At 45.3% G+C, this 23,322-nt stretch overlaps 2 protein-coding genes and 1 pseudogene across 9 annotated transcripts in view; 1 reads left to right on the top strand and 2 right to left on the bottom strand.

Moving 5' to 3' along the window:
- The window catches only part of BICC1 (BicC family RNA binding protein 1), a 360,705-nt gene that overhangs the window by 79,087 nt on the left and 258,296 nt on the right, over positions 1-23,322 (bottom strand). The gene's annotated exons all lie outside the window — the stretch shown is intronic.
- The window catches only part of LOC147027276 (uncharacterized), a 39,774-nt gene continuing 24,306 nt past the window's right edge, over positions 7,855-23,322 (top strand). For 2 of the 3 annotated variants that reach the window (XM_085883541.1, XM_085883542.1), the window contains exons 1-2: positions 7,855-7,937; positions 17,692-23,310. In XM_085883541.1, the coding sequence (XP_085739667.1) occupies positions 18,724-19,659 (936 nt within the window). In that variant the 5' untranslated portion in view covers positions 7,855-7,937; positions 17,692-18,723 and the 3' untranslated portion in view covers positions 19,660-23,310. The remainder of the gene's footprint in view (positions 7,938-17,691; positions 23,311-23,322) is intronic. The other variant, XR_015058758.1, reaches the window with a different exon arrangement.
- On the bottom strand, positions 14,390-16,646 carry LOC147027277 (uncharacterized; annotated as a pseudogene).

A 23,322-nucleotide genomic window follows, 5' to 3' on the forward strand; every position in this document is an offset into this window, starting at 1 on the left:
CTGTTTCACTTCCAGCGACCCACCCACCACAAGTGGAGATCACACATACACACACACAAACACAAACACAAACACACACTGACACCTGTTAGGTGTGTTTCACACACACACACACACACACACACACACACACACACACACACACAAAACACACACACACACACACACCGAGAATGTGCAGCGAGAAGGGGACCCAAACCCCAACATAGAGCCGGTCCAAAGATGGCAAAAAAGTGTATGGCAAAAGGAGATAACGAGGGAGTCCCCATGACAGAGAGGCAAGAACGATTCAGAGACAGAGATGAGGTGACTCAAGCACAGAAGAAGGCAAAAAGAGTGGAAAAGGCAGATGATGATGGGCAGACAAACAAGGGAGAACAGAGGAATGAGGGAGAGGAGGCGGGTGAAGTTGACGAACAGCATGAAAGGTTGGAAGAAGATTTGGCCAACAAAATAGAAGAGATAAAACTTTGAGAGAGACAAAAACTCCATTGCATAGAAAACAATAAACGGACAAAAATCTTCGTGAGGCGGTCTAACCATTCAATGAGAAAAGTGAGTTCAAAATAACACCTTGAAGGAAATCAATATCATGTGTTTTGCAACAGCACTATTCAGTCAAGAAAACGTAACGGGCAAACAAGACCAGAAGAGGAAAAAAAAAAACCAGGCCCTATAAATAGAAGCTAAATCCCACCATGGAAAGAGAGATTAGAGACACAAAAAGAACAACTTAGGAAGAAAGTAGGACAAATACAACAGTTCAGGAAAATAAAAAGAAACCCCAAAATAAAAAAAAAGAATCCAAAGAATTAATAACAAACACAAAATCAAAGACAAAGACCTCGAGTGTTCGGGTGCTGCAAACAAACTCAAAATAGAAACAAGAAAAAGAGCAATCAGAGGATTGCAGACCCTCACCAGGACTTGTTTTGTGTGGTGTTTGTGTACTGATGTGTTATGTCATAAATAATAGACATAACTCGAACGAAACAGATGTTTGGTATGACAGAGCTTCAATATGGATACAAACAAACATGACATAATAGTGACTGAAGCTTTTCGTGCTGCACTCTTCAGGGTAAAAATTGCAGCAAGTGAAGGAGGAAGTGAAGATGCATCCCAGATGGACATCAGGATGGACATCCTGAAACACGAAACCAAATTTAAATATCTGGGCGGTGTAACGGAACATGATCGCACGCCTCACGTGGAAGGTCAGATCGTCAAACGACTGTTACAGCTTCTCAAACGTGGAGAACTATCAATGGAGGTGGACGACAGAATTAAACCTGTTGGAGCCCAACGTCCAAGAATGTACGGCCTGCCGAAGATTCACAAGGAGAATATCCCTCGAAGATCCATACTGTCCATGGTGCGATCGGCACAACATGAACTTGCCAAGTGGTTGGGAGAGGTACTGCAACCAGTATTGGATTCACTTTCTAATTTTGTAGTTAAGGATTCCTTCACATTTGCAGAATCAATTAAAGCTAAAAACACCAACAAGTGAGGACAACATAATGGTATCCTTTGATATTAAAAGCTTGTTCACGAATGTACCATTGACGGAGACGATTGAGATATGCGCACATTTGTTGTATCACACCGAACTGGAACAACCGATGATCTCGAAACACGTCTTCATGGAATTAATGAACACAGCAACAAGGGAGGTGGAATTCAGTTTTAACAACATGATGTATGTTCAAACGGACGGTGTGGCCATGGGTTCTCCATTAGGCCCAGCTCTTGCAAATATCTTTGTAGGCTATCATGAAATGCAGAAACTGACTGGTCGGCAAGGGGTCGATTCCCCCTTCGTATACTATCGGTATGTTGATGACATTTTTGCTTTGTTTGAGTCTCAGATGGCATGTGACAATTTCCAGGCATGGCTCAACATTCTCCATCCAGTGCTGAAGTTTACCACGGAGCTGGAATCGTTAAACACGTTACCGTTTTTGGACGTGTTGGTTGATAGATCCAACCTGGGTTTCACGACATCCTTCGACCGGAAGCCAACTTTCACAGGGCAGTATACTCGGTGGGACTCCTTCAGCTCCACGAGAAACAAAATTTCCTTGATCAATATCCTGGTTAACAGAACACAGAGGATTTGTTCACCTTGTAATCTTCCTGCTGAAATTGACAAGATCATTAATATTGTTACGGCTGTGGAAATTTGCATTACACCAGAAAGGTCCTCAGATGAGATATATCAATAAATTCATGTGTAGTTAGTCCACACCCGTTGTTTAGAGGGAATATGTGTGATTCATTTGGGCTGCGACGCTTTGAGTTCGCCATTTTTCTGTTCTATCGTTATTTTGGATCCAAACCAACAACACCACCTTCACCACAACCACCACCACCATCTTCACCACTTCCTACACCATACGAACGCCGTCCTCCACTGACCACGCGGCGACGATCTCCACGGGACGGGTGAAGAAAGCAGGGTAGCTGCAGCAAAGGCTCCTGCGGGGGGCTGGAAGGACATCTCCCGCCTGTTTCTCCCGCCTATTTTCTCCCGCGCTCGGATTCCCGCCCAATTTCCCCGCGCTCGGGGTGGGGGGAGGTGTGATCCGAGCCGGGAGTCAAAGGTCATGTGAAGGTGGGGCCTCGTTTTGGGGGAATAATTTCCTTGGCCCTGAGCCAGAACTGACTCCGCCCGTCCCCCGCACGGGGCGGGGTGGAGGGAAAGCGAGAGAGGTGGGGCCAGAAACGGGGCGGAGCGTGGGGCGGAGCCCCGCGCTACAAAAGGGCGGACAGGACGGACCTTCCTGAGTCTTTTTACACCAGTCTTGAGTCTTTTTCCGCCTGGAGCTCTTTGTCGTCCTGAGGTCTTCATGGCTGAGTCTTTTGTCGTCTGTTCCTGGCGCCGAAAGAGTACCTCCCTGAGTCTTCTTCGCCTTTGTCCTGCGCTCGCGGCTTGGCGAGCGGCCTGTCCAGGGAAGCACGGACGGAAGACACGGCAGCGCCAGTTGTGTGGTGGACCTGCGCGTCCGGGCGAGGAGTGCCGGAGAGGGTTCTCCGACCGCAAGAGGAGTCGGGGCCAGGCGCGACCACGCCGACGGACGTGGGAGAGGGACTCGACGGCCCACAGGGAAGTCACCACTTTCTTTTCGGGGTTTTGTATGGATGTTGTGGCGCCAGACTTGTAAAGTAAAACTGTTTAAGTGTGCTTATGCAAAAAGATTAGTCGGTTTTAACTCTGCGCTTGTTTCCTTGCTTTGACTGTATACGTGCATGATTGCTGTGACTGTAAAATACGTGCCTTCCGTGCTTCCGAATTAAGTGTGCTTGTTAAATTGTTTCCCGTTTCGTTGCGTCCTTTCCTTTGTTTGAAAGTTCCATCTTGCATCACGGAAGGGATTGGTAGAAGGGTTTAAACACCCAATAAGTAATCTGAACCGTCGAGGTCGGCGATAACTCCGCTCAGTTATCCCTTTAGCACGGAACAAGCCGCTTAAGCGGTTCATGTCCTGACCCGACCTGCGGCGTGGTACAACTCCTCGGTAGGCTACCCGCGCGGGTACTTAGGTATATCGACATTCGGCGATCACCCTATTTCGCGTGGGTAGAATGCGGACTGTGTTGTGGTGAGGTTAAACCCCCACCCATGACTAGCTACTTGGCGGTAGTTCCAAGAGGGTCACGACTGAATTGTCCGTTCCGGTGGGCGACGCGGTCACCATTCGAGTCACGTGGCCGATCGCACGCCGGACGGGCCAGAATTCGCAACAATATACTCGGTGAGAATGGTTATCCTGAGCATATAGTTAAGAGATACATACACAAGTTTCGAAACACGACAAAAGATCGGAAGATTTGTCCGGCAAATGTCCAGTCTATATCAGGATGCCCTGGAAAGGGCAATCATCACGAAGGTTTGACGTACAAATCAAACATATTGTATCCAATACGTTTCTGGCTGTGCAACCCCGAGTAATGTTTACCTCTCGCCGTTTGCTGACGTCAGTCAACAAGGATGTGCTGCCCACCTCACAAACCAGCAATGTTATTTATGAGTTTAAGTACCAATGTGAAGCTCGGTACGTGGGCCGCACAACACTAAGATTGGCTGATGGGATCAAACAACAATCCCCTTGGCGATTCGAAGAAAGATTGTGAGGGTTAGAACACAACCAGTGCGAGCATGTAGAAATATCCAGCAACCACCGGCCACTGTACCTGCTTCATCTGCCATTGCACAGCACCTGGTTGCCAACCCTATCTGTGCAGACAAGTACAATACAGATATGTTCAGGATATTGAGCTGAAGTCGAAGCTCGTTTCCTTTACGTATGTTCAAAGCAACCTTCATCCTTATCACCGATCCAATATTATGTCGTCAAAAGGAATTTGTACGATCTCTGCGTCTCTTTCGGCATGGAAAGATCAAGGGAAGTACGGTAACAAATGGTGAATGGACATTAGGGGAAACCCATCCCCCCTCTCTCCAGGATGTGGATGCAAACGCCAATCTTCGACGAACTCTGCTCCAGCCAATGGGTGCACGAGGTGAAGATGATGAGCCGACAAATGGGAATTCAGATTAACTGTGAGGTCATTATGGTTAAACTAATCAGTGTCTACCTTATTGAGATCTGTGTATAAAGCACACGCCTTCACTTCTTCCTTCACTTGCTGCGATTTTTACCCTGAAGAGTGCAGCACGAAAAGCTTCGCTCACTATTATGTCGTGTTTGTTTGTTTTCATATTATAACTGGAACTGTCACTTTATAACTGCTGGCAGTGATGACGGGGCATGAAGATGTCCCGCTTTGATGCAACCCCACTTGGAACAGACACTTTACCCAAACCCATGATGCTTATTATGATTCAATTGAATGAAGAATGGGATTAAAATGAACTAAATTCAAATCAAAAGGAAGACCCAATAGGTACAGTTCTGCATTTGAGTCCACAGAAGGAATCCAAACAAGCAAAGGGCAAAGATGGAGTCATCAGGAGGAACCTGGATAGGATTCGGGATTCAGATGTTACTTGTCTACCCGCACACCCAACCAGGCACAGCCGAGTGTGCCAAATTAAAAAAAAAATGAAAAAAGAACCCAGATAAAAAATTTTTAATTCAATCTGGCTGCCAGACCATGTGTCCGATCAGGCTGAAATTTAAAACGTCTATTCTCTTTCAAGACTAGATCATAATTGTGAGGTTTCACGTCGATAGATGAAGCAGTTTAAGAGAAATAATTTTTTTTTTAACATTTTCGCTTAATCCAAATGGCTGCCTGACCATGTGACATCAATCATTTGTGAAAACACTGGTATCCCCAAGGATTGGAGAACACTTGTGTGAAGTTTCCCCTCGATCTGTCTAGCCAAGAAGAAGATTTTTAAAAATAGGTTTTAGAGTAAATCCAATATGACTGCCAAACCATGTGACCTATGACATCAAATGTGTGAACCTTTTGTTCCTCATGGATAGGCAGTAATACATGTAAAGTTTTGCCTTGATCTGTTCAGCCATTTCAGAGAAGATTTTTGAAGGTTTTAAAAAACAAAAAATAAAACAATATGGCTGCCGAAAATGTGACCGATGACATCATGAATTTTTTTTTTCTGTGGACCAATTTATCCCAAGATGACCCTCAAAAATTTTCATACTGATCGGATGTTGCATTCCACATATGCAATTATGACGTCATAACAAAGACACATATGATGTCATGAAAAATCACATTCCCCATGAGAAGGACTTGCCATGTGCCAAGTTTCAAATTTTCCTTGGTGTGATTTCAGAGAGAGATGTCCCAAGTTTTTGCATTTTTTCAACATGGCTGCCACACCACTATGACGTCATAATTTAATTAAAACATTCTACACAACTAATCGCTCTGATGGCGAAAATTGTCTCAATCCGATAAGTGGTTGCGGAGAAAAACACTGAAGCTCTGTGCAGACAAGCAAACAGACAGACAAACAAATGAAAAAAAATCACTCATTGAGTGACACGTGGCAAAACAGCACAAAGTAGAACAGCACTCAGTAGAGTGCTACTGCAGGTGGAACAGTTCACATTTTAGATCCCAGTGATGAGTCGGATATGAAACCAAATCTTTTGGCCGATGTTCACCTCAACATTGGAAGGTGGTCGAATTCAGTGAACTGATATGCAAAAGCTCTTCACATTTCAAGTTAATTGGATTAAAATTGAGGATTTTAGGCATTTGCCTATGTTAACCTTTTGTTCTATATTGGCCTCAAAAATAATAGTTGGTTCAATTCAGTGACCTGATTTGTAAATCCTTTTCAAATTTATATCCCAGTGATGAGTAGGATATGAAACCAAATCTTTTGGCCTATTTTGACCTTTTGGCTGATGTTCACCTCAAAATTGGAAGGTGGTCGAATTCAGTGAACTGATATGCAAAAGCTCTTCACATTTCAAGTTAATTGGATTAAAATTGAGGATTTTAGGCATTTGGCCTATGTTAACCTTTTGTTCTATATTGGCCTCAAAAATAATAGTTGGTTCAATTCAGTGACCTGATTTGTAAATCCTTTTCAAATTTCAAGTCAATCGGATAAAAATTGAGGACTTTAGAAAACTTGGCCTTTTGGCCTATTTTGACCTTATGGCCTATGTTTACCTCAAAATTAATATGTGGTTGAATTCAGCGACCTGATATGCAAATACGCTTCAAATTTCAAGTCATTCGGATGAAAATTGAGGATTTCAGAAAATATGGCCCACATTGGCCTCTTGGCCTATACCGACCTTTTGGCCTAAGATTACCTCATAATTAGTAGGTGCTTGAATTCAGTGACCTGAAATACAAATGCTCTACAAATTTCAAGTTAATTGGATTAAAATTGAGGATTTTAGAAATTTGGCCTATGTTGACCTTTTGGTCGAAGTTGACCTCAAAATTAATGGGCGTTTCAGTTCAGCGACCTGATATGCAAATGGTCTTCAAATTTCAAGTCAATCAGATGAAAATTGACAATTCTAGAAACAATTTTAAACTTTGGCCTATTTTGGTTGACCTGGTGGCCTATGTGGACATTTTGACCAACAGTAACCTCAACAGTAATAGTTGGTTGAATTATTTTACCTGATATGCATATACTGTTCCAATTTCAAGTCAATCGGATGAAATTTGTGGATTTTGGCTCAAATTGGCCTTTTGGCCAATGTAGACTTTTGGTCAACCAAATTGTATGAAACTTCAATGCGTGACCGTCGCAGGGTGGGTGTCATTAATGTGTGAAAATTTCGGAACGATCAGTTGAGCGGTTTGGGCTGGACGTGAGTGGACATACAAACAAAAAGACTGTGCAGAGCACGATACTAACAAAATCCATAAAACAAATTTGACCTCTAAAATAATTGGTGGCTGAATTCAATGACCACATATGCAACTCCTCTTCAAATATCAAGTGAATCAGATGAAAATTGACAATTTTAGAAATGCTGCCGATGTTGACCTTTTGGCCTATGTGGACCTCCAAAATAATTTGTGGTTGAATTCAGTGACCTGAAATATACTGTATATCCACTTCAAATTTCAAGTCAATGGGTTGAAAATTGAGGATTTTAGAATTACCACCTTAGTTGTTGACCTTGGGCCTATGTTGACCTTTTGGTCTATGTTGACCTCAAAAATAATTGACTGGTTGAATTTAGTGACCTGAAATATAAATTCCCTTCAAACATCAAGTCAATCAGATGAGAATTGAGGATTTTAGAAATCTCACCTAAGTTGTTGACCTTTGGCCTATTGTGCCGCCACACTGTGCCGGTTGACTAGTCATGCTTATTCATTGTTGTTACTTCCCTGTGGCTCCGCCTACCGTGAGCCAGGAAACGCTTGTTGAGAAAAAAAAATGTCGCCTTGCCATGTGGTTTTTTGCCCGCTGCGATGAAAAATGCGTTTTGTGCCAGACTGTGGCCAACAACAGAGTGAGTGATGCGTTTTGTTTATCGTTCAACACCAGAATTTTGAACTGTGACTTTATGTCGGCATGAAACAGTTCGATGCTCTAGTTTTATCGACGAACTTCGACAATTGTGTTACAACAACAACCTATAGGAAAGAACTTGCAACTTTGATGTGTAGACAAATGTAAAGCTCTGCGGTCTATTCTAGTGACTCTAATTTGTTACTGTGCCGTTAACTCTGATCAGTGATTTTAATAACGGCTCTCATTGACAGTGCAGTACTCTGCACTGAGTTAGCTTAATTTTATTTCTCGTTTTTGTTTGCGTGAAAGTACGCCTTGCCCGAATTCCTGGAAAAAGGGAGCTAACTCATCCGAGCATATCACTACAAAGTAGCTGCCCTTTAATATACACATCTTGTACATGTATAACGATCACCGTAATATCTGTGTCAACTTACTATAACATTTTATTTTTGTTTTTGTTACAGCGATTACCAACTCATACCATACGTCAAGAATAAAGAACTCTAAACCTCAGCATGGTTGTTAGACGTTACGTTCATTGGCGGATGGGGGTGAGCTGTATGCTATCCGGTCCAGACCGGAGAGGCAGAACACCTATGTTGACCTTTTTAATTCAAAATCAATAGGCTTCTTCCTTACGACAAACTACCATGTGATGAAGTTTCGTGAAGATCGGTATAAAATTGTGACCTGCAGGCCACGCTCGCGCATGCACGCACACACACACACACACACACACACACACACACACACACACACACACACACACACACACACACACACACACACACACCAAAAAAAAAAATTGCCAAGTAACACATGGATGCGATCAACATTCTTGTCAAAAATAAAAATAAAAAATTGCAAAGTAACGAACACACAAACACACAAATGCACAAACAAACAAATGGAGGGGATCAAAATACATGTCAAATTTTTGTTATTTTTGCCAAGTAATAAACACACAGATGGACACAAATGCAATACCCTCTCCTTCGCCGAGGGTAATGAAGACCAAATATGGAAGCTACGGTAACGCAATGGAGTGGTCAGAAGGAACCCGAACAAGCAAAAAGCAAAGATGAGGTCATCAGGAGGAACCTGGATAGGATTCGAGTTTCAGCTGCTACACCACTACTCTCAAACCCATTCAGGCATAGCCAAGTGAGCATTATTTAAAAATAATATCAAAAAGATCCCAGATGAAAAAAATTAAAACAAAGGGGCAAAACCTCAGGGTGCTCACCTGGTCGTGGCTGGATAGGATAACCAGGGAACCACTGGTAGGCATGGATGACTCACAAAATATGTAATGAAGAAGAAAGTAAATACCGATGGATTTTTAGCCGTGTCTCGCGTAGCGAACACTGGCTCTAAGAGAGCTCCGCGTTGTTCTTCTTCTTCTTCTTCTTCTTCTTCTTCTTCTTCTTCTTCTTCTTCGTCTTCTTCTTCGTCTTCTTCTTCGTCTTCTTCTTCTTCGTCTTCTTCTTCTTCTTACAAAACCTTGAGGACTCAGCTCTTTTATAGACAGGATCCGGATCTCCTTAAATACTAAACACCTGTACACATCCTCGCATTGAGTGTGCCTTTTGAGAGCGTCTATCATCAACTTTGAAATATATTCGGACATTTGATTTAAACTTTAAAGTTTCGAAAAGTTCACGTCACTATTTAAAGATTATTCCATTTAATGTGTTGTAATTTTGTAAATACACGATTTTCTCATCATGAACAGAAGCCTCCATGACGGGTCTCGCTATTGGCTCCATCAAGGCATGTGATGAAATATCGGAAGTTGTTGTTGTTATTGCCTTGAGGACGCGGTTCTTGGACACATTAATTTTGTCCTTGTTCTTTAATGCTGTGAACTAACTTTGGTACATTAGTGGGTCAATTTATGACAAACAACCACCAAACCCACAACAAATTGCAACAAAAGGTTTCTCAGTGGTTTTCATTCCTACTAGTGGGGCAACTTAGCATAACAATTGTGCATTTTTGAGGAAAGCACCAACTTTGGCACACTTGTAGCCTAACATATTATGAACAGATTTGTATATTGGGCCATCTCAAATTCAGCCGCTGATGGCTGTGGCAGCCATTTTCCAAAATGGCTGCTAGGGGTGACTATAATTTAACTCGAACATTGGTTTGAACATTTATTAAAAGCTGTATTAAGAAAAACATAACCTGCAGCCACCTCAAGTTTAAAGATAGCCGCCATTTTGCAAGATGGCTGCTAATTATTTGTTGTACCGGACGACTATCTCACTCATAGAAATTGGTTGTTGAGAATGGTGGCAAACGAATCGCGGGCTGCGTCTGATTGATATGAATACCAACATCGCTTATGTAAAGTCAGTGGTTGTTGAGCATGGTTGCAAACGAATCATGGGCTGCATCTCATTCATATGAATACCGACATCTCATTTTTGTCAGGTCAGGTTCGATCTGTGACCTGCTACAGGTACCATGTAAACCTGTACTAACCTGTTCCATGGTCGGGTTGTCGGCGACTAAACCGTCTCCCCCACCAGGTTTTCTGGTGAGGAGGGTGTTTGGATATGGACACCCAGCAGGATTAAAAACAAAACCTGTCAAAGGGCGGAGGAGCTCCTTGTGAGCCAACGGCCATCCATATCTAGTGCCCAACTGTGTCTGCGGACGTCCTCCTGCAGTTGGGTTACTTTTTATGAGGAGATTGGAGGCAGGATTTGCACTCCGGCCACGGTAAAACCCCTCATTCCGCAAAACGCAAAAACGCAAAAAAATCTGAAAACCCACTCCGTGCGAGTACCTCCTGTGCAGCTTCCCTTCGCAGGGCAGCTCACCGGATGACGGGATTGGGGCAAAGCCTTCGGTACCCCCAATCTTTGATGATAGGAGGGAAACCACGGGGTAACATCCCTGGGTCAGATTGCGGGAGAGTGTGTCGGAGTGGTGCTGAGGTGTCGTCCACCAGACGGCGGTCTCCTTGGGTTAACCTGAGGCGGTCCCTTCGGTGGGTGCCTGGAATGTCCTATCCCTAAGAGAGGATGATCACCTGTCTCTGTTATCATCTGAGCTCAAGCGTTTGGACATCGGGATTGCAGCTCTCTCTGAGGTTCGGAGACCGGATTGCGGCGAGATAATGGTGGGTGGTTACACCTACTATTGGTCTGGTCACTCTGATGGTTACCATACCCAAGGAGTTTATGTGGCTGTGTCCAATAAGCTGACCCCAATGATAATTGAGGTAACACCGGTCAACGAGCGTATTATGAGATTAAGGATTGGTCACTCCTTAGGTGTCATTTCCCTGGTCTCTGTTTATGCTCCGACTGAGGCGAGTGATCTCACAGAGAAGGATGCATTCTACGCCACGCTCGAGTCTGTGGTTTATCAGTGCCCCAGACGAGATACACTTCTAGTCTTGGGGGATTTCAATGCATCGACTGGAACTCATAGCGATAGTTATGAGACATGTGTTGGTCCCATGGATCAGGAAATATGAACCAGAATAGCACTAAGTTCCTTGACTTTGCAAGAAGTCATGGACTAAGGGTGGCTGGTTCATGGTTTCAGCACCCACAAGCTCATCGCTGGACTTGATATTCCAACGCTGGCGGTGTGGCAAAGGAGATTGACCATGTCCTCATTGATGGTCGTCAGAGGATGATCCAGAACTGCAGGGTCTACCAGAGTGCTCAGTTCCTCAATACTGACCACAGGCTTGTTGTAGCAACTCTAAATCTGCACCTTAAATCCTGGAGAATGGTACCATCCCAGCCTAGGCTGGATGTTGGCAAGCTCAGGGATGAGAGAGTAGCTGAGGAGTTTGCGAACAGGCTGAGTGGACAATTGGGGGGTCTGGGTGCTTTGGGGGGTGCTGAAGAGTTGTGGAGTGCCTTCAAGACCACCGTCCTTGATGTTGCCGGTGGATGTCTTGGAGCTCACCACAGGGCAAAGAAGAATTTTGTCTCTCAAGGGACACTGGATACCATTGACCAGAGTCGCAGGGCCAGGCTGAATGGCAGAGCTGAGCTGTTCAGGGAGCTGAGGCGAAAAACTGTACGTGCACTGAGGGTGGACAAGGAGGCCTATGTGCGAGGAATCTGTGAGGGGGTAGAGCATCACCTGTGGACAGGTGATTCTCGCCCCGCTTACAGGGGAATTCGCGCATTGTGTTCATCCAAGCCCATCCCTCGGAGCACTGCAGTTCGAGCAGAGAGTGGTCGGCTCTTGACAGAGGAGTCTGAAGTGAAGGCCCGCTGGGCCGGTTACTTTGAGCGGTTGTACCAGGCTGATCCCCCAGCTGTCGAGTTGGACGCCAAGGGTGTTACAATCCCTGTTGCTGACCCTCAAATCAACTGTGGTCCACCTTCGCTTGTGGAAACACGGGCTGCGGTGTACCAGTTGAAACAGGGCAAAGCTCCAGGGATCTGTGGCATCCATGCCGAACTTCTCAAGGCTGGTGGAAGTGCTGCACTCGTGTCGTTGCATGCAGTTTTGTGCTCTGCCTGGAACACAGGCATCATCCCAACTGACTGGAAGAGGGGCCTTGTTGTCCCTTTCTGGAAAGGGAAGGGTGATCGCCAAGACTGCAACAACTACCGAGGGGTGACGCTGCTCTCAGTGCCAGGCAAGGTCTTTGCTCGGATAATTCTTGATAGGGTTCGCCACCATCTGCTTGAGCACCAGCGTCCGGAGCAGTCAGGCTTTCCACCAAAGAGGTCAGCGATTGACCGTATCCTTGCCCTTCGTGTCCTCACCGAACGCAGACGAGAGTTTCGGCAGGGGCTGCTTGCAGCCTATGTTGATCTCTGTAAAGCATTCGATTCAGTGAATCGGGATGTCCTCTGGAGGATTCTTGGTCTTCGTGGGGTGCCACCAAAACTGATCGATCTGATGTCTGAACTCTACTCCGGTACTGAGAGTGCTGTGAAGTGTGGTGGTACCATCTCTGACTTATTTCCAGTTGTTACTGGAGTTCGTCAGGGGTGTGTACTGGCCCCCACACTTTTCAGCAGTTGTATGGACTGGATTTTAGGGAGGATGTCGGAGACATCAAGCTACGGTGCATCGTTTGGGAATGTCAAGATCTCGGACCTTGATTTTGCAGATGATGCATTCATCTTTGCAGAGACTTTAGACATCCTTTTGGGGGCCCTCGAGGTGCTGAATGAGGAGTCGGAGCCGCTGGGATTACGGGTTTCTTGGGTCAAAACTAAGATCCAGGCTTTCGGTGACATCTTGGATGCTGCTGTCCTGTCTGTGTCTGTTTGTGGTGAGGATGTTGAGGTCTTGGAGAGATTCACTTACCTTGGCAGTGATATTCATGTCTCTGCTGGCTGCAAGTCAGAGGTCAATAGACGTCTGGGACGGGCCTGGGGAGTCATGGATTCACTGGATCATGGGGTGTGGCGCTGCCGGTACCTGTGCGGGAGGACGAAAGTCCGAATCTTCAGGTCCTTGGTACTTCCAGTCTTGCTCTATGGATGCGAGACTTGGACTCTGACCAAGGATCTGAGACGGAGACTTAATTCCTTTGGTACCAGGTCTCTTCGGAGAATCCTTGGCTATCACTGGTCGGATTTTGTGTCCAACGAACGGTTGCTGAGAGAGACTCGGATGAGATTTGTTACCTGCATAGTCCGTGAGCATCAGTTGCGGCTGTATGGACATGTGGCTTGTTTTCCTGACACTGATCCTGCTCACCAGATTCTCTCAGCGAGGGAGTCTCATGAGTGGAGGAGGCCAGTGGGCCGACCACGTGCCTCGTGGTTGCAGCAGGTTGACCATCATCTCAAGATGGGGATGGGCCTGGCATCTGCCTGGGGGATGGCCAGACAGAGGCCCCTAGAGTACCGGCGGAAAGTGGAAGCAGCGACGCGCTGTTCTGGCACATGCTCCCATACCTGACCTGACCTGACCTTATGTAAAGTCAGTGGTTGTTGAGCGTGGTTGCAAACGAATCATGGGCTGCATCTCATTCATATGAATACCGACATCTCACTCATAGAAATTGATCGAGAGATGTCTGATTTAAATGTTCTGAATCAGTGACAGTCTGCTCTGTTAATATTCTCTCAATTTTGTGAGCACTCTCCCTCACACACAAACAAAGCTGTGCATTCAACTGCGGCCTTTTTGCACTTGCAATGCTTCATACAGCTCTTCTTGCACTTGCACGATACTAGCTCATAGCAGGTGTGCGCTGCTTTGGGTAGCTTCGTCCAGTGTGGCTCGTACACCCCCTCGTCATTCTTGACCCTGCCCCAGCTGGATGAAGGAGGCAGCTCTGGTGTTGGTAGCAGTGTTTGACCCCACACATGGCCTCCTTGGTAGGCTGCCCTTTTCACATGCTCCTCCAGAGCTGCCTTGGTTGGCGGGATCAGCTGCACGTTTTTCTTATTCGCGAAGAGTTTCTTCCGGGCCTTTTCAATGTCGTTGCACGTGCTGGTTCTGTCATAGAGTAATATGACAAACCTCTCGATGGTGTGCATGACCGTCTGGTATGCCACTTGATGCAGAGGATAGCTTCAGCAGTGCATCTCTAAGTTCTGGCAGAACGGTCCAGATTGTCCAAGCAGTCTTCTTACCATGCCCAGAAAATGTAGATACAGTGTCACACCCAGTCAGAGCGTGAAACATTGGGAGTGCCTGTGCCTTCTCTGGTCCTTGGCCTGCTGCTATTTCGTGGGCTGCTAGGTACTGAAAACTCTTCCCAGTGCCAAATGCTAGCCACAGTTCATCTTCTGGTTGCAGTCCCTGGGCCACTGACACAGCCAACACCACAACATCGGTGTCAACTGTCTTGATCAGTATCTTGTGGTGACCATGGTTGGCTGCATGGGATGCATGCAACAACATTCGACTGTCAGCTTCGTGGCTGCATGAGGCAAGCAAGGCCATGTCTAGCAGCGGTGGCTTGCTCAGGACTGCCTCTCCATCAGTGATAACCAGCTGCTTGTCATCCTGGTCAAACCACCTGAAGATAGCTTCTGATAGGAACTTGAACAGCTCGGTCTTGTTGGTGTCCACTCGGAGGAAGTTCTGCCAGTTTCCAGGTATAACTGCTGCACCGACCACGCGTCTACGCACTCCTTTTCCATGCTTTGATCTTGCACTGCCTTTCAGTGAATCAGCAATGTAGCAGTCCCAGACCAGGTCCAGGCATGACACAGTCTGAAGCTTTATTGACAGGTACAGTATGAAGACATCCTGGGCATAGTCATCAAAGTTCTTGGCTACCGCAGGCTTCAGCATCTGGACAATGACTGCCCCATCAAGAACTAGGCTGGTGGTATCAGGAGCCTCTGATTGGGCATTGGAGAACTCTTCAAAGCATTTGAGGAGATCACTCTTCATACCTAGACGGAGACTTTCTCCATCGGAGAGAGCTGGAGGACATGCTTGATTCTCATGACGAAAGAACTCTTCAAGGTTTCCATCCCTCGTCTGACAACCGATGTGGAGCCGTGAGAAAAGTGCCACGTCGTTCCTGAGAGAGGCCAGCTGCTGTTTCCCTTTGCTCACACTTCTCAGGGTGGAAGTGCTAAACACCTTCAGCTTGTTCCGACGAATTACATCATCAATTGGCTTGGTCCTTTCCACCAGGCATTCTCTGGTGAAAGCCTGGAACTGCTCTTGGCCAATCTTCTTCACATTCCTGACATTCTCAACTGCAGCAGGACCTGCAATTTCCTTTGTGTCAAGGACAACCAGATCCATGCTCTCTTCTTCAAAGGAGTTGCCAAGCTCTTCTATGATGCTGACAAGGGCACGGACATCCTTGGCGAAAGAGGTTTGCACACTTGGTGTCTGGTCGTGATGACGTGTGTCCTCTCGCCTCCCCCAGTGTTGACGGCCATCTTGGAACTCTTCTATGGCCCTGGCAACTTCTGGCCCAGCAATCATCCAATGCCGCAGGGCACTTGGGTTATCAGTGAGGCTGACTGCTCCACCATCTCCTTTGATGCATGCGTTGTTCTGTTCATGTGCCTGGTCGATTGGGATCGAAGAGAACACGTTCTTCGTCTTCTGTGCAGTGAAGTTGCCAGCCATAAATTATCTAGCTTCATCTGGGTGCTTCATTGGGAGTGCAATCATGTCCCTCAGGTGAACAGGGACCCACCTGGCATAGTGTGTGTGGTCTAAGGCATGGAACCATGGGACCAGTTCCGTCACGGCATCAAGGTACATCATGAATGAAGCCTGCCGCAGAGAACGCAAGTAGACCAGTACCAACATCTCTAGTTCCAGCACAGTTGCCCAGTACTGAAAGTTGGGAATGTCTTCTCCTCTCTGGTGACACCATTCTTCGAACTCAGGCAGGTCTTCTACATCATCAAATACGTCATACAGTGGCGTTCATACGCACGGTGTTGCAGGATGTGCAGTGCCACTGCAGTGATTTGATGAGCTCTTCTTGTGCGGGTGATGTGGGCAGCTCGCAGGAAGGAGTCGGCTGTCCCTGGCGTTGCAATCTCAGCTTGCACCAAGATTTGTACCCAGCCACTTCCTCGCAGCCACTCGCCAGCATCTTCAGGGCGGCCATCTTGATGTGGAGACCACCAAACATCACTACCATCTTTTCTTCACCATACTTATCTGGCCACTTCCACTGAATCTGCTTTGCCAAGGCAAACAGTGGCTGGTCCAAGGTGACGACAGGTGTCTGGCCAGGATGCACATGTTCTACAGCATTCTTCACCACATCCATGGAGTGCCAGATCATGGCCACTGTGTGGGCACTGTCAAGGAACAGTAGAAGCAGGGCGGTGGGGCTGATGGTTCGAGGGAACGGCGACTGGCATGAAACGCTGACCACGATATGTTCTCGTATGTCCCAGTGTTGTCCTCTAGGAGCCGCCTTACATGCTCTAGCCACAGGTATTCCTCCTCAGTCGGCTCCTTGAAGCCAAGAGTGCTTTGAATGTTTATCATTGGTTTTCATTCAGAATCTGTGTGTTTATAAGACTAATTAGTCCACTTTATCTTTTTTTCTCAACCAAATCAAATTGTTACTTTCTTTGACCATTATTGGACCTTTATTAGTAAATAAACTTTCACGATCAACCTGCATTCTTCTCCAGTAAAGCAGATAATTGTTATAACAGTTACCACTGGCGGCCATTTTGAAAAATGGCTGCCACGGCCATCAGCAGCTGAATTTGAGATGGCCCAATATCCAAATCTGTTCATAATATAATAGGCTACTTGTGTGCCAAAGTTGGTGCTTTCCTCACAAAATGCCCAATTGTTATGCTATATTTAGCTAAGTTGCCCCACTATACTGGATATACTGATCAACAGAAAAAAGTCTACCAAAATCTGACATCCAGAAATGGGTTAAAACAGTCATTTTCAAGATGGCCACCACCGGGCTTTGAAATAACGAAAACAGCTATAACTTCTTCAATAATTGTGATAAAAACATAATTGATGGTTCTGTTCCATGGTTTTAATGGATCAGCGATCCACTGGTGTCAATAAAATTTAGATCTGATCAGTATTTAACCTGAAATCCAAGATGGCGGCAAAAAAATAAAGGGCGTAAAATCAATAAATTGTCTCTATATAATCAAACATCGTTTGGGCAATCACCCAACATTTATCAAATTCTAACAAAAGGGTTTTCAGTCTTCTCTTACCAGTAATTATATGTGATGTGTTACATGTCAGGGGAATGCCCCTGGCTCTGATTGAGTAGCCTATCCCTTTCTTCAAATGCTCTTTCCGTGAATGTTTTGTTTTCTGTGTTTCAGGTTTGAAGAATGAGTGCTCCTGAAATGCATGAAGATCGGTGTTCAATTTGCAAGGAGAGGCTTGAGGAAGGAAATGACGTTGTGCAAATTCGTCAGAAAGACGCTGATGGCATCAATGCAGCCAGTGTTCAGAGAGGTGACGATGTTTATGTGGCGGCTGGATGCAAGGTACACACGGACTGTCCTGTAAACGGTATATAAATCAACATGACATCCTGAATCAAAAGAAGAAACAAGGACCATCCAAACCATCCAGGAAGTGAAGTTCACGCGTGTTAACCGGGCCTTTCAACAGCAAATCTGACTGCTTGTTCTGTGGGACCACAGTGGACCTTGGAAGTTTTGACTACAGTCATGTCAAGACTGAAGACTTTGCCAAAACCATTCTGGAGTGCTGTGAGAATCGGTCCGATGATTGGTCATTCACAGTGAAAGGGCGGATTGAGTACTATGGTGGAGATCTTCATGCAGCTGACTGCATATATCATCATCAGTGCAGTGTCCATTTCGGCACTGGGCGTGATGTACCAGTGCACTTCCAGCTGGTACTTCCAGAGTGGACCAGATTCAACAAGTAGGAATCTGGACGTCAGATAGATAGTGATCAAGAGCAGGCATTCTCCAGAATGTGTTCATATCTTGAGATGATTGATGAGGAACAGATGACTGCTTTGTACCTTCGTGGCAAAATGGAAGAGTTTCTTATGGATGAAAATTATCTTCCATACACCAACTACTATCTGAAGAAGAAAATGAAGGAAAGGTATGGGGACTCATTTATATTGCTGAAGGAGAGGGCATAAATGACATAGTTACATTCAGGGAGAAAACATCACATATACTCTGGTCATTCTACAAAGAAGCACAGTGAGAAGGAGATGAAGAGTCACAAAAGAAGGCCATGATTGAAACTTGAGGCTGATCAAGAGTGATATCAAGAACGGTGTACCATCTGTTACTGATCACTTCCCAAAATCAGAAGAACTTGAACTTGACTCTGCACTGGCATTCCTTCCAGATACACTTCGAAATATGTTGAATAGTCTGTTCGTTGGAAAAAACACGCAACGTAAAGTGGCTCGTATTGGACAAGCCATTGTACAAGCAGTGAGACGTTGGGCTGTCATTGCACCACTCCAGATTGGTCTCACTGTGCAGGTCCATCACATATATCGGTCAAAATTCCTTGTGGAAACCCTGTGTAATATGGGGTACGGCTCGTCATATGGTGAAGTACTGCGGTTTGAAAAGAATGCGGCAAGCTGTGTCACACCCGATTTGCTAATTGAAGAAACAGGCGTATTTGACCTATCAGTGTTGTTTGCCGGTGACAATGTAGATCACAACATAATCACCCTTGATGGCAAAGGTACCTTTCATGGAATGGGCATGATAGCTGCATTGACTCCTGGTAGAAAATCAAGTCATCTTGTGACAAGGCAGAAGATTTCAGAATTGAACATTCTACAGATGTCAAAAATTGATATCAAAGAATATGGCTTAGGAACCAATGTTCTTCGCAACATCAAGTTCCGAGACCTCCCAGATCTCCGAGTCTGTGACATGAGAGTTAAGATCTTCTGGGAGCTATCCTTCCATTTCAAGCACACTGTACCAGGCTGGCAGGCGATGATGCACATCCTTCACCAAGGACAGACACATCCTGGCGCATCCTCCATTCTATATTTGCCAATGATTGATATGTATCTAGGTGACAAGGCTTGCATTCTGTCCTCTTTGAACTTCCTGTCCAACATGGCCATCATAAACCATGTCCCTCCTGTGATCACGTTTGATCAACCGCTGTACTGGAAAGCTGCCGAGATAATCAGTGCTGCACCAGAGAATAGCCATTTGAAGGGGATCGTGCCTAGGCTGGGTTCATTTCACACGTTCATGAATCTGCTTGGAGCAATAGGCACGTTGATGGCGGGAACAGGACTCAAAAACATCCTGGAACTGGTGTAAGGTGAAAATGCTGTAGTTCATATGATGTCCGGAAAATCTGTTCAGAGGGCATTCCGAGGCCATCTATCTACTGGTGAGAAATTGTCTACATCAAATTATTGTGGCATCTGTAGTGGAGGAAAATCCTGAGTTCATGCTCCAAGTAGAAGAGATTGAGAAAATGTATTCGTCCTTGCTAACGGGTGACATCTCTCTTGAAAGTCTTGAAGAATCAGCTGCAATTGTGAAGATCACTGATGAACTTGAAAAAAGAAATTCGAACTTGCTGCACAATCTAAAACGAGTAAGCTGTGGCTGGGTTATCAGAAAATGCTCCATACTGCTCAGGCAATAATCAAGGCAGATCGCACTGGGTCTTGGAAGGATCACTTGCAAGCTGTTGCTGATGCCTTGCCAATATTTGCAGCAGCTGGACACTACAACTACCAGAAGTCCGCTTATCTCTACGTACAAGAAATGAGTGAACTGGAGAGCAAACACCTAGATGTGTATGAGAAGTTTCAAAATGGCTTCCATGTGATCCGGCGAATAAACCAGTTTTGGACAGGCCTCAGCTGTGATCTAGTCGTCAAACAAACACTCATGAGATCACTAAAGAGCACCGGTGGCTTGACTCATGGCGGTAAGATGACAGAGGAACTCCTAGCATTGTGGACAATGTCAGCCCCCATAATATCTGAGGTCATCGTCGCCATGCAGGACTTCAATGATCTCACATACGCAACAAGTGAACAGCATAAAGAAGCAACTGGTGCCAGAATTGAAAGACATGCATTCGACCTCTCGAAGATGAGCACAAAGCTGAATGCATTTTCACCTTTCTCCTCTGATCCTACATTGAGAAATATCATAAATGGTATCGTGACAAGCGAAGACATCAACGTGCATGAATATGAAGCTGTTGGGAACAAAATCATGGAGCGAATGATTGGACAACCTGTGTTTTCCTTCTCCATCAAGAGGACAGGGAAAGAAAAGACCCTGGGAAATTCTAATGCTCTCCAGGTTGCTCCTCACAGAACCATCGACTCCAGTGTGCTATTCCAGTAATTCCTGGTGGTATCCCAGATAGGTGATTTGTCACTTGAGAACGTGATGAGATTTGAGCTCAGTCCATACCATCCATCCCTTTTTGAGGACAACAAGATCTTGAGGAAGGCCGACAAACCTCAACTCGCTCAAGCCGTCAATGACCACTGTACCAAGGCACTGGCATGTGAAGGAGTACCTGACACCACACCTTAAGACGGAAAGGTATGTTCTTGATGGTGCATCCTTGCTGCACAAGCTCAAGTGGAAGAAGGGAGATACATATGGCAAAATAGCCAGAGCAAATGCATACTTCACAACAAAACACTATGGGACAGCAACTGTTGTCTTTGATGGCTATGGTGCAGGCCCTTCGATAAAGGATAACACTCAGCAGAGACGGGGACAAGCCAACAGCTATCCGACTGTGAACTTCACCAGAGAAACTGAATTTGACGGAAAGAGAGATGAATTCCTATCTGTCGGCAGTAACAAGCATAAGCTGATCACCTTAATAGGTGATCAGATGAAGAAAGTGGGCTGCACAGTTATTCAGGCAGAAGGGGACGCTGATGTGGACATTGCCAAGACAGCTGTAAACAGCACAATTCTGCATTCCACTACACTAATTGGAGAGGACACAGATTTGTTAATGCTTTTGCTCCATTGCTGTATACCAGATGGAAAACCACTATATTTCAGATCAGACAACCAGTCAAGAAGAAATCTGAAAGTATATGACATCAATCAGATGAAGCATCTTCTTGGGAATAAGTTGTACACTCAACTATTATTCCTGCACGCCTTCACAGGATGTGATTCAACATCTCATGTGTATGGCATTGGGAAAAAAATCAGTCTTTCAGAAACTCGTGGAAGATGATCAAGGCCTCCAGTTGTGTGCAGATACATTCATTTCGAGAGGCGTCAGCCACGCTGAAATAAAGAAACTTGGCAGCCAAGCGATGGCCGTTATATTTGGTGGGGAGAGCACAAGTTCTCTGGCAGCCATGCGTTACAAGATATTCACAAAGAAGGTCGCTGCTGCTGTCTTTCATTACACCTGAACGTCTTCCCCCAACAGAATCTGCCACCAAGTTTCATTGTCTCCGAGTATACTACCAGGTCATGGTTTGGATGGGGATGGAGGGTGACCTCGATCCTCTGGACTGGGGCTGGGGACTCGAAGACTATCGATTTGTACCTATCATGACTGCCATGAATGCTGCACCAGACACTCTTCTGAAGATGATACACTGCAACTGCACCACAGCTTGTGACACACCCCGTTGCAGCTGCAGAGAGAATGGGCTTCTGTGTACGTCTGCATGTGGATCATGCCAAGTGACGTTTTGTGACAATCCACTAAATCAAGCCTCTGAGGAACTAGAGGACAGTGATGAGGACTGAAATTGTAACCTAAACTGCCATTATGTAATGTTCACAAATAAATGTTTCAGTGGCACTAGGTGTTCAGTGATTTTGGTTCAGATGGAAAATTTATTGATTTTTGCACTCTTGAATTTTGCCGCCATCTTGGATTTCACGTTAAATACTGATCAGATCTAAATTTTATTGACACCAGTGGATTGCTGATCCATTAAAACCATGGACCAGAACCAACAATTATGTTTTTATCACAATTATTGAAGAAGTTATAGCTGTTTTAGTTATTTCAAAGCCCGGTGGCGGCCATCTTGAAAATGACTGTTTTAACCCATTTCCGGATGTCAGATTTTGGATGACTTTTTTCTGTTGATCAGTATATCCAGTAGGAATGAAAACCACTGAAAAACCTTTTGTTGCAATTTGTTGTGGGTCAGGTGGTATTTTGACCCGACTACATCACAGCTGATAAAAGTTGTGGTCAAGTTTCAGCAAAATTATTTGTGTAGTTTCTGAGAAGAAAGGAGATGCATATTTAGGGGGGGGGACCCCCCTCCCCTTTAACCCTCCTTAGACCTCAAATTTTTTAATTGGCATGAACAAGCTTTGGTACATTATGGGTGATGAAGGTGTGCTAAAGTTTCATCAAAATTATGTGTAGTTTGGAGAAGAAAGCAAATACATATTTTGGGGGGAAACCCTTCCCCCCTTACAACCATTTCAACCCCAATTTTTCTAAAGTCATGAACAAACTTTGGTACATCATGGGTGATGAAGGTTGTAGTCAAGTTTCATTAGAATCGTGTGTGTCGTTTTTGAGAATAAGCAAATCCATCTTGGGGGGGGGGGGGGGTGGGCGGAGGGGTGGAATCCCCCTGTAAACTCCTTCCATCGACCCCCTCAGACTCCGATTATTTTTTTAATGCCTTGAAAAAAAATTGGTACCTCATGGGTGATGAAGTTTGTGGTCAAGTTTCATCAAAATTGTGTGTGTAGTCTCTGAGAAGAAATAAAATACCTATTTTGGGGAGCATCCCCAGTCGACACCCTTAGGGCCCGATTTTGTTTTAATGCCATGAACAAATGTTGGTACAGACATTGTGATGAACGTGATGAAGTTTCATCAAAATCGTATGTGTAGTTTCAGAGAAGAAGTTGCAATTATTTGTGAACAGACAGACGGATGGACTGACGGATGATGCGCCATCCCATAAGCTCCCCAGAACTATGTTCCAGGTAAGCTAATAA

This window comes from Eptatretus burgeri, chromosome 5 (genome assembly GCF_056783735.1).
Source record: "Eptatretus burgeri isolate ZD-2024b chromosome 5, Ebu_testis_v1, whole genome shotgun sequence".
In the NCBI taxonomy this organism is placed as follows: domain Eukaryota; kingdom Metazoa; phylum Chordata; class Myxini; order Myxiniformes; family Myxinidae; genus Eptatretus; species Eptatretus burgeri.